Genomic DNA, 12,150 nt, shown 5'->3' with positions numbered 1-12,150 from the left:
TTTGCAATTATGTATCCATTCATGTGAGGTCCACAAACTCCACCATGTACCTTTTCGATCAGACGTTGAGCTTCTGATTCTGTTACACACCTTAGGAGGACCTTGTGGTGCCACTTTTTATACAAGACTCCGCTGCTCAAGAAGAATTTGTAGACACCCCATTTTTGCATCCGCCTGATTAATCAACTCGTCAACCCGATCGCAATGGTTCCCAATAATGGATGTTATTTCCATTGCTTTATTTTGTTACCAGAAATGTTTCAGAAATCCAGATGAGGTATCTTGAACTGATAAAACTATAGAAATCACACTACGCTAGGAAAATACGACTCCAAAAACATAGAAATCATCATCTTGCAGACCCAAAAAGAAGCTTCACGATAAAAATCCCTAAAAATGATCAAATTACCAAAATACCCCTAACATGAAAACAACCCTAGAGCCTACGTTACGATTAGGAAAATCCTTTCAAACGCATAAAACAACAAATCGAAATCAAATAAATCATTTTACCAATTTTCACAGAATTTGATAAAATTACGAAAATGCCCTTATAAAGTTCAAAACCATTTCACACAAAAAATTCCATAAATGACACAAATTAATATTTCCATTGAATTCCTTACAAAAAATTGATTCTAAAACATCCTAGAACATTAAAAACCGACTTAAAACGTGAAAAGTCCTCTTCGGGGGCAAAATGATAATTTCATAATTTTCATAATTAAAAATTTTGAAATTAATAAATAAAACATTAAATAATTAAAGTGAAACATTAATGAAATTAATTTAAAATTTGGAACCAAATAAATCGATCAATCGGGCTCTCAGACAAAATTGTTAAGGGTTAGTGAGATATTTCTTTAAGGACCCTTCCATTTGGGGGTCCAAAGAATTAAAGATATAATAGTGGGGGGTTCTCCAAAAATTTAAAGCCAATCAAGTATGACTAAAGGCAAGGTATTAAAGTCAATCAAGTGAGACTAAAGTCAAAATTAAAAAGTCAATTAAGCAAGACTGAAGTCAAGATATTAAAAGTCAATCAATTAAGACGAAAAGTCAAAATATTAAAAGTCAATCAAATGAGACCAAAAGTCAAAATCATAATAGAGGTCTAATTAAATAATAACTCTATCTAATAGAGTTCTAACTAAAACACAACTCCACTTAAAACAATTCTAATTAAAACACAACTCTACCTAAAACAAGTTTAAATAAAACACAACTCTAATTAAATACTAACTCTATCTAAATCAACCCTTAAAAAAATCTATAAATAGAGGTCCCCACACCCTATTTTCGTATCAAATCATAAACCCTAAGAGAAGTAGGTCAAAAAGCCCCCCTAACCTCCCATAAACCCTAGTTTTAGAGTCCCAACTCCTTACCTAATATCCATTATTCGATTTTAGCCTAAAAAACACCTAAAAACCCTTCAAAAACACCCCAAAACCCATAACAAACTCGAAGAATCCAGATCAACAAAGAGATACCTTGCCTCGGAGATCAGAAATCAAATCCGGAGACAGAACGAAGTAAGGAGTACAGTACAAAGAGCAGTTTTTGTCGGATCTGAGGGAACAAGGTCTTTGCTATTGGAAAGGTATAATTTCTTACTTTTTTTTATCTAGGTTTTTTTAGCAATGTAACTTATTTGAGAAATTAGTAGAGACCGGCTTTGTTCAGGCGGGGTTGGTGCTTAACACCTTCCAACCCCATAACATGATCCCCGAATTCAGTTTTTTCTGTTCTAGATTAGTTCTTTATCCGTTTAGAGTCATTGATCAGTTCCTAGACCGTAATAATTAGGTGGCGACTCACAAACTTCAAGGGTCAAAAGCGGATCCGCGCACCCCGTGGATCTATGGCGCTTTCAGTGGCAACTCCACTGGGGACCATTGAGGATTAGACTTGAAAAATCCCAAGTATGGGAGCATTGCTAGTAGGACCTAGTTTTTTATTTTACTTTTAGTTATTTATTTTTTATCTTGATTTTTATCATTCTTTTGGCTCTATTGGTGATCATTGATTGGGATGTTGAATATTTTTGTTTGACACATCTTTGTTATGGTTCAATTTGGGATCATTCAGAATGACCCTAAATAATGCGGGATATCAAAGGTTAATGACATAGGGAATGACCCATTTTTTTTTTATTTGAATTATTTTTGGGTCAGTATCTTTTGGTTCAATTTTGGATACTTTGTTTTGGCACTTTTTATGGTTCAATTAAAGGTCACCTTTTGATGATTCCTAAATAATGAAAGATTCAAATTGACATAAACTGATAATGGAATGATGGTGGTTGGGATGATAGTTCTGATATTTTTTAAGAAAAAAATAATAATAATAATAATAATTTTGGATGAAAATTTTTAGCATATTACTATACATATGTGGCGAGTTATGAAGATCAATTATTTCTAGGTGATGTTCTAAGAAACAAGAAAAATTGCTTTTTTAATGTTGTTTGTGATGAGGAGAGGATTCCAAAAAAAAAAAAAATCAAAATTTTTTTTTTTTTCATGTGGTGTGTCGTTAGTAGAAAACAGTTCTTACTGTTTTTTATCTTCTTCTCCACAAGCTGAAAAACAGCAAATAGAGAAGACGTTTTTTTGCTCTCTCTCTCTCTCTGTCTCTCTTCGCAACTCTTTCTCCACCCTTCAAATCCAGGATCCTCATTCACTTTTGAGCTCCTCTAACCGTTTGATTTCTCCACAATATCATCTCTAGTCTTCGAGATTCATCTTCTCATGCGTTCGGGCTGTGCGAAAATCTCACAAGAACTGTGATTTCAAACAGTTGGAGTGCAAGAGAGCTTTGTGAATATCAAACCTTTTCCCACCATGCGAAAGAGAAATAAGAAATCCAGGAATTCCCTTGAGGCCCCAAAATATGTTTCTACTTATCAACAAGAACAACAATAGTTTAATATCTATGAAGATAAGCATCTTGTTCATCTTCTCAAATCATTGGACAGGGAGATAGGGTCAGCAAAGATCTCACAGGGAGCATTGCCTGAAGAAAATATGGATTAAACAATAATTCTCAATTGGGGTCAATGATGTCACCCGTGTGTTGGAGCGGATGATGCCAAGTGCTGGTTTGGGAAGTTTTGCTCAAGAGCCTCCTGTGGACTGTTGTGGTCATGAGGCTTCTTCAATTCGGCTTCAAGCTGTACTTTTAGCTTCTGATTGCAACCCCCGATGGTTAATAAAAACACCTTCCTAGCTTGGCCTCATTAAGGCAGGTGCCATTGATCGTCATCAAAGATAAGAAAGGTGGTTCCACTACAAAATTTTAGGTTTTTAGCGGGGATCAAAAACCGCCGCTATTAGTAATAGTGATGGCCACATGTAACGCCACTATAGGCGGTGTCGCTAAAGGCCATATGAAGCTCTATAGTTGCGGTAAAAAACCGTCGCTAATTGATTATATTACCGTCGCTATAGATATGAGTGAGACCTATAGTGACGGTCAAACACCGCCGCTAATATATTGTATTACCGTCGCTATAGATATAAGTGAGTCCCATAGAGACAGTCAGAAACCGCCGCTAATAGTGTATTACTGTCGCTATAAATATGAGTGAGATCTATAGTGATGGTTAAAAATCGCCGCTAATTAGTTTTTTACCATAGCTATAAATACAGTTTTGAATGCTTATAGTGGCGGTAATGACCACCGCTAATAAGATTTATTTATTTTTTAATTTCTTTTATTTTGAAATTATTTGTAATTAAATACCTATTTTTATACAACCTGTCAATTAAACACAATTACTTAGTAAATCAAATTAGTTAAGAAACAAGTACAACAAAATAATAAGTCGATTGAATTAAGAGTCAATGCTTATAAATCCATGTTTGATGCTTATAAATCCATGTTTATCATTCAAAAAACAAAAGCTATCTATCATGGTTGTTGTTGTGGACACTAATCATTGTCGGGTTGATTGTGCTGCTCATCAACCTACAATTCATATACATTAATCAAATTAGTCATATAAATAAACATTTATTTATTAATAAAATATTTTAAAACACAACATATTCTATTATTGATGAGAATTTATCTTTCTCATTAGAGTAATGATCAATTCCTTGAGTCTCTCCACCTCAGCATCTCTCACAATCTGTTGTTGCTCCAAAGACTCTAATTTCTTCAACTTATGTACCTTAGCAGAATTGCTAGCGGAATTTTCAGAATATGATGCAAATGATTTATGATTCTTTGTCCTCTCACCAGATGAACTTTGTCTAGGTTCCATCTTCAAATGTAAAGTGCAACAGAATGTTCAAAATGGAGTATAAGTTTACAACTACAGTAAAGATACAACAGCTCAAAATTAGTATTCTTTAATTTAGATTTTCAGCTATATTTGGGTACCAATTTGTTCCCTGAGTCAATTAGTATATCCTGTACTTGATAAGAAAGCCTACATTCACCTATGACAACATAACTATCTACATAGTTCGAATGCTACTTTATACAAGTCAAGATCATAACACTCAAGATTCAAATTTCATGATTATTCCATGCTATATAATTCGGGACATGTATTTAAAAATAATTTTTTTACAAATGTGCAATCTCAAACACATATCTTACCCCTAATCAATAAGATCTGAATGTAAATATAACAGCATTTGCATCCTTAACCATCTGCTCATTGTACCCTTTTTGACGAGTCAAGTGCTTCACCCAAGCTTTTACAACCTAAAACATAGAATAAACAGTAATGAAATGTTTCAAGAAGTGGAAAACTGAAACTTCCAAAGCAAATTGAAAAATAGTATGCAGAAAATATAAACAGCTTTGGAGAACAAATGGTGCACTTATGGTCACATAAAGTGCAAATGTAAAGTGTTTGAGTCCTTTACAAATCACTTGATAACACAAAAAATGGTTCTAATTGCAGCAAAGTACCTATACTAACAGCTATAGATAAGCTTCTACTTATCATTCAGGAGGAGAGTATTTTCAATTAGTTTTCTTATTAGATGTTTGGAGTCCTTAACAAATCCTCCCCAAATTGCGTTTTGTATAAAGTTATTTTAATTTATAGCTTGTAACCTAAATAAAATCAACCTTAATTAATTTATCTACCATGACAACACCTTAAATTTTTTTAAATATGAGTCAACCTAGTATATACTTTGCTCATCATCCATCTCGATCTAAAGATAATTTGTCTGTCAAGTCTATACATCTAATGTATCTTGCCATTTTCAAATATGCTAACCATGTACAACAGGGTATTGCTTTATGATCCTGCCAGTGTCACCCACAACTTCACTTCTCAGCTCAGCGATTCAACTCCACTATTTTGTGTGCATGTGACTTATTTTTTGTATCTAGCTGTATAAAAAACCCTGAATGGGGCGTCTTCAATTTCGATGTGTGTTCAACTGTGTGCATGATTTCTACACTTTCTGCACTAGTTCTATCACAGGCTGCACTTCGATCCCTTGTTGGGTTCTACTTCTACCTTGGTACCATTGCTGATACATATCGAATTTCTTTCTTGCATTCTCATATAAAAGCACAAGTCTTCAATTCAAATCAAGTGACACAAAACATGCTAAGAACATAACTTACATTCAATAGCAGTGTTTTATCTTAAATTGACAATCTAGATTAGAGATTAATGTTGGAGTGTTAAAGTAGGACATAATACAAGAATATTTCATATAACATTATATAACCACTACAGGAAAAATGAGCTATAGGGATGACTTTTACTTACGGTCATATTTTGACCGTCGTTGTAGAGTCATCTAAAATCCAACCCACCCACTCACTCTCGTCTCAGACGAAAACACCGTCTCTCACCCTCGACATCAACACTGATCTCTCCGTCTCACTCTCACCCTCAAAAATCGACGCTGATGACTTCGACTCTCATCCTCAAACTCGACATTGACGCTGATCTCTCGATCTCTCTCTCATCTCTCGATCTCTCTCTCATCCTCAAACTCGACATCGACGCCGATCTCTCGATCTCTCTCTCATCCTCAAACTCGACATCGACGCTGATCTCTCTGTGACGCTGATCTATCGATCTCTCTCTCATCTCAAACTCGACATCGATGCTGATCTCTCGATCTCTCTCTCATCTCAAACTCCTCGCTGATCTCTATAGGTTGAGCTCTCTCTCTCTCTATCTGTACAATCATAATTTCTATAGTGTTGATTCAAATTTTGGTTCGATTGCAGACCAAAATCCCAATTTCTATACTTTTAATTTAATTTTTGATTCAGTTTCAAACCAAAATCCTAATTTCTCATTTTTATAGCTAAGATTTTAATCATAGAAAGTGGTACTTTTGATTACGGTGTAGCAATCGAACCCTAAACTCTTGATTTCATTTTCTAGGTTTTTAACATCGAGAGGGGATCAACTCAGTTGAGCTTCAGCACCGAAATACATGTTTTTAAAGATTTTATTGATTGTACTTCAGATCTGATTTCAATCGCTTTTGGGACGAAATCAGATTTCAGGTGAGTTTATGGTTAAAAATTTTTTCTTTCCCGAAATGTAATGTGCAGCTGCTTTTTATTATTTTTTGTTTATGGTAAATCTATTTACTTGAATTTGATAGTTCATTGTCATTTCTCGAAATAGTAGATTCACCTTTCTAGCTTGTAGACCAATGTAAAGCATTATAATTCTAATATCTGTTATTTCTGATGCTTTTGATTTCAATTCTTCTTAAACTTATTTATGTCTGTTTTGCTTTTTAGTGTTAGAATTTTCTAAGTTCTTGAAGTAATTTAAGAGTTGAAAATTTATTTTTCACATCTTTCGAATAAGTTCCTGATTGTAAGGCATGTGTGTTCATAAATTTTCTTACTATCGCCATCCACATCATTCTCGGACTTCCTTTAGAGAATTTCTTGCAGCAAAGGGCTTCTCATTGATGTTATTATTAGTCTTCTTTGCATATGATCAGACCTATCTTAACTGACTCTATTAGGTTTTATTCTAATTTTTCCCTGGTTTAACCACTCATCCATCTCAACTTTTTCATATAAGTTGGTTTTTGAATTTTTAGTTCTTTGCATCACAAAAACAAATGATTGTGGAAGGTGCTTGTCCCACATATCAACACTTCAAATCTTAAACATAAATAGGATCCACATCATTTCCTGGATTACTCTCACAATTTAGATCCTTGAATATGCACCAAAGCTTTTCATGTTTTTGTCATTGGTCTGTGTTGTACATGTCCAATCGATATCAATCTACCTTTTCATGATGACTTAAGAAAGTTGAATTTCTTATAGGTTATGAGGAAGCTTATCCAGTCAAGTTCGTCTGTTAATGATTTACGTTCACCTGTGACAAAAGAGGAGCTAGCTGTTGAGGTATGTCATTTTAACCTCCTTTTTTATTAATGAAATTATATTCATAAAAAAAAAATCTCTTGTTGTGGTTGTGATAGTGGAAAATTGTGGGTTTACAAAAGTGGACCGAAGGAACTGAGAGATTTGCGTAAAAATTTTCCCCTCCCTCCCTCTCTCTATCGTTTCTCTGCATTTTTCCCTCTTTCTCACTCTCTCGCTCTGGTGTTTCCAAGTATTTCAAGCTCTTGCTTACATGCACCAGCGTGGATATTTTCACCGCGACCTTAAGCCTGGTGAGCATCCTGTGTTCTGCGGTTCCTTTTTCAGTTTGGGTATTTTCACTGCAAGCCTTGTGATATGATACAAGTTTGTCAGTTTAGGTTTCTATTCAATCCTGCTCTTGTTCTACTAGGATTTTATACTGCTAAAAGCAACTACTGGTCTCGCGTACTAGAATGGAAACTTTCTGAGCCCGACTTATAAAAGAAAAACTAATCTGTATAGTGTAGATATTTATGCAATCCTGACGAGTTTCTACTCTGAGTATCCAAATTGTCCACACTTGTATGTTTCTGTTATGCATAATTGTTGTCGATAGTGCACTTGAAAGCTCTTCATATATTTAAACCTGTCACTACATTCTATGAAATTTCCATTATATAGTTGCACATTGTTATTGCATTTCTTTAAGCATGGACAATATTTTAACAGAGTAATTTCCACTATCATTAGCTTTTGCAGTAGCTAAATTATGTATCCTGGATACTGATAAGGATTACTGCAATGGTACAGTACATGTATGACTATGAAATTAATCTTGATACAGCCTCAGCCACATCTTATAGAGTCTAGAGGGATGATTTGCCAAATGGATGCTTAAGTTATTTTTAGTTAATATCTTCAACTTTGAATTCCAACTGACACTCGTGATCAAATTTTTAGAGAACTTGTTGGTTACAGAAGGCATGATAAAAATTGCTGATTTTGGTCTTGCTCGAGAAACGTACTCTCAGCCGCCATACACGGAATATGTCTCGACTCACTGGTTAGTTGTTAGGGTTGATACTCAGCTGTTCTTTTCCTCCACCTTTCCTTTAATTTTTGTTTGTTTGTTTGTGTGTGTGTTTATCCTCATCCAAAGTTGTCAATGTGTCAGGTATCGAGCCCCTGAAGTACTGCTCCAGGCATCCACATACAATTCTGCAGTTGGTGTGTATATATAACATGAATTATGTACTGTTTTTAGTTTAATTAGTTTAATTAATTTTCTCTGTTTTTTTCCCATTATTTTTAGTTGTATACTGTTTGTTCTCCTAATTTGATTCCCCATTTAATGTTTTCAGGTTTTTTTTTTTTTTTGGGTTATGGTTACTGGAAATTGTTCTTGATGATTTATTTTTTTTTCTGAAATGCAGTGAAGCAGATGAGATATACAAAATATGCAGGGTTATAGGCAGTCCAACTCGGAATTCATGGGTTGAGGGGCTTCAACTTGCAAATGCTATGAAGTACCGATTTCCACAGGTATAACTTGTTCTTGATTTTTTTTCTTGTGTCCTTGCATAAATGCTAGTTGTTGCCTTTTATTATATTCCTTGAAGCTATGTAACAAGGAAAAGCCACTTGTTAGATTTTTGCCATGTTGGACACATCAACACGTGCACTCTCTTGAAAGTGGGGTGGTGTAACTAATTCATTGAGCTAAACACAATCATGATTTTAATACTAGAGTTCTATATTTATTAAGCAATGGCGTATAGAGTTATTTCTTTACCTGTCATTTATTCCCTAATTTATTTTTATTTTGGAATACATTTCCGAGTTAAATACAACTAAATATTATATTACAGTTTGTATTCATGTTTCGAGTTTCTTAAAGGTATCATGTTAGAGACCTCATATTCAGGTTGGATGTAAAGGCATGTCCATGTTCTTGTCTGTATCCTTGTTACATAGCTATTAAGTGGTCATACTTGTTCTTACAAGATATTTTACAAATATTGATTGGATGATTGTAACTGTCAGATCTATCACATTCTTTTTAATGATAAAAAAATATGCCTTAGTTGTTGAAGGAAATAAAAGAATGGAGTACGATAAGGGAAAACTACATGTATTGTTGTGATCTTTAAGTGAGAGATGATGGTGGTCGGTTTTAGGAAGAGGTGCTTTAGATAATGGTGAGGGGCAGTTGATTTTGTGAAAGTTGAATAGGCTGGGTCGTTACCCATCTCTGAATCATATTCGATAGCAGTCGGAGTGCTTGGGGGCAATGTTTTCAAATATTGAGGTGTGGAGGAAAGGTTCTTCAATGTACTAAAGTGTTAAGTAGAAGCCTCAAGGCATGGGGAATAATCCTCATAAGTGCACCTTTTTAAATAAACAATAAAAGTAAAATGGTTAAATAATAGGTTAGTTTAATTAAAAGTTAGAACATGTCCCCATGTTTTTGTGTAGGCCTATGATGATGATGATGATGATTTAACAAATAGAAATTGTGGAAAATAATGGGAAATTTTTTATCCAGTCAGATCTGGGAACACCAACATTTATTGTTTTTATTTAATCTAAAATAGCTTATTATTATTTGACTAAGGGTTTGGGGGTCAATAATATGAAATAAAATTGCAGTTTAAAGATCCCACCGCTGCCATGTGAATTTATGATGCAATGACATGAGGCACTAGAGAAGACATAGAAGGTTCATGAACCACCCCATTGACATTAAGTTTTAACCAGCCAGGAGGATTAAGCCATTGAGTCTGAAGAATTTTGAAAGGTCTACAATCAGACACTGACAGACCACTTCCAGCAAAGCTGCTCGCTCCCTTGAAGAACACCCTTTGGAAAACTGACATGTTGAGTTCAGTTGGTGCATCCAACAACAGATATTATGAATTTGTTGAGGAATAGATGGCTGACTATCATAAAAAATCGAAACCAAATTGAGACTTGATAGATTTTCTCCAATAGCAAGCCTGCAGGAAAGAGACCTCAGTTCTTTGCGATGTTGATGTTTCTTTGATTGTCTTTTCAAGTAAAGGAAAGCTCTATGAGTACTTCACTGATTCCGGGTAACAACTTCTCAAATTCTTTTAATTTTTTCTTTTATTTTTTCTTGTTTGTATCTCATAAGCAGTCTGTGAGACTTTCTGGACTTCATTTAAGCTAAATTTATTAATATTTGAAAGTTTCATGTATCTTCTTCATCTTTAACTCTATGTATCTCTCTATTTTTTTCACTATTTTTTAGGGATTTATTGATAAATAAGTGTTTCTACAGAAAAGAACAATATTTTATGTGTGTGTACGCGGTCGTGTTTGTGTGTTTGTGCGCATGTGTGTATGTGTGCGCACTTGTGTGTGTGTGTGAGTTGGAGTGTATGTGTATGTGTGCGTCCGTGTGTGTATGTGTGAGTTGGAGTGTGTGTGTGTGCGCGTGAGTTGGATTCCGGTGACCATCTGATAATGTGTGAGTCGGATTCTGTGAGAATTTATATTAGTCTGCAATAGTAACCCAATGAGCTCTAGTAGAGAGGGCATTTGGGTTTTTTCATATTGATAGTTGGGGTCGAGGTCATCTATTTCAAAACATAAGGGTATCTCCAATATTCAGCAATACATGAGGGGGCTGGTATTAAATTAAAATTTTTTTTCTTTCAAAAGCTTCTATAGCGACGGCCAGGCCAAAACCGTAGCTGAAGGAAATTTTTTTTAAAAAAAAAGACTACCCTATAGCGACGGCCAATAGCGGCTGTCTCTATAAATCCTGTACCTAACGACGTTTCTGTGAATTGTTGGCCGTCGATATAGCATTTAGCGATGGGCCTATTAGCGACGACAACCGACGGCCGTCTTGGCTGTTGCTAGATGTTTTGCGACGGTAGTTTGTACCTATAGCGACGTTCGCGACCGTCGCTATAGCCCTATTTTACTGTAGTGAACATTCCCTCGTTGAGTCCCCAAAAATGCAATATAGCATAAAATGGGGTGCCACCAGAACTTGGTTAGGAATGGGACACCTGACTAGATCCCTACTCAATAACCACATGAGGAGATAAATTATACTAAAAGAAAGTTGCCTCAGGGTGGGTTTAGTGTCCATGATATGGTATGTGATATGATTAGAATGATTGCCAAGGAACCTATATAGACAAATGGTGGCAGAGGTGGTGATGCTTCTAGGTCTCGGACAATGGGTATGTTTCCAAACCTTATTTTTTGGTGCTATCATGCACTTTAGGTGCATTTTAGAGAAGACCCACCACATGACACAATTTAGTTATTTATTTTTAATTTTAATATTTTTTTTTGTGTGTGTAGGTGGGGCTTGTGGTTATGGGAACCTATACAGCCAAGGCTATGGAACTAACACAGCAGCTCTTTGTACTGCCTTGTTCAACAATGGGTTGGCTTGTGGGTCTGGCTATGAGACTAGGTGTGTGAATGATCCAAAGTGGTGTCTGTCAGGCTTCATTGTGGTCACAGCCACTAAGTTAAGATTATAAGCAAATTACAATCATTCTTAGAGCAAGATATTTAGATTTGTTAAAGAAATTAAAGAATACACGAAGCATATAAATCTGAAATTTGAAAATAAACACAAACCCACTAGAGAGCCAAAACATGTAAATCTATGAATCCAAATACAAACATAATATTTAAATCAAAATAACAACCAGAACTCAAAAAGAAAGCAATAATTTAAGATCAAAAGCAAATTACATTTATTCTTAGACCAAAATATTTGAAATTTCTCAAAGAAATTAAAACTATATATATACAAGAAGGATATAAATC

General features: G+C 34.9%; 1 protein-coding gene across 4 annotated transcripts; it reads left to right on the top strand.

Annotated features, from left to right (window-relative positions):
• The first annotated feature begins 5,723 nt into the window (after positions 1-5,723).
• Positions 5,724-11,025, top strand: LOC147398182 (cyclin-dependent kinase F-4-like). Of its 4 annotated transcripts, none has more exons than XM_086447335.1 (8): positions 5,732-6,145; positions 6,380-6,504; positions 7,291-7,371; positions 7,449-7,643; positions 8,293-8,395; positions 8,507-8,559; positions 8,766-8,874; positions 10,090-11,025. In XM_086447335.1, exons 4-7 carry the CDS (start codon positions 7,604-7,606, stop codon positions 8,801-8,803), a joined length of 234 nt encoding a protein of 77 aa, XP_086303461.1. In that variant the 5' UTR covers positions 5,732-6,145; positions 6,380-6,504; positions 7,291-7,371; positions 7,449-7,603; the 3' UTR covers positions 8,804-8,874; positions 10,090-11,025. The 4 variants fall into 4 exon arrangements, 3 of the variants coding, with proteins under 3 accessions (XP_086303461.1, XP_086303459.1, XP_086303460.1); XM_086447333.1 differs by having other exon boundaries at positions 5,734-6,145; positions 9,982-11,018; XR_015179777.1 differs by lacking the exon at positions 7,449-7,643 and having other exon boundaries at positions 5,724-6,145; positions 9,982-11,021.
• Positions 11,026-12,150: the final 1,125 nt, after the last annotated feature.

Source organism: Akebia trifoliata, chromosome 7 (assembly GCF_017979445.1).
Source record: "Akebia trifoliata isolate Shusen 1 chromosome 7, ASM1797944v1, whole genome shotgun sequence".
Lineage (NCBI taxonomy): Eukaryota > Viridiplantae > Streptophyta > Magnoliopsida > Ranunculales > Lardizabalaceae > Akebia > Akebia trifoliata.
This window is presented reverse-complemented; position numbering and strand designations above follow the sequence as displayed.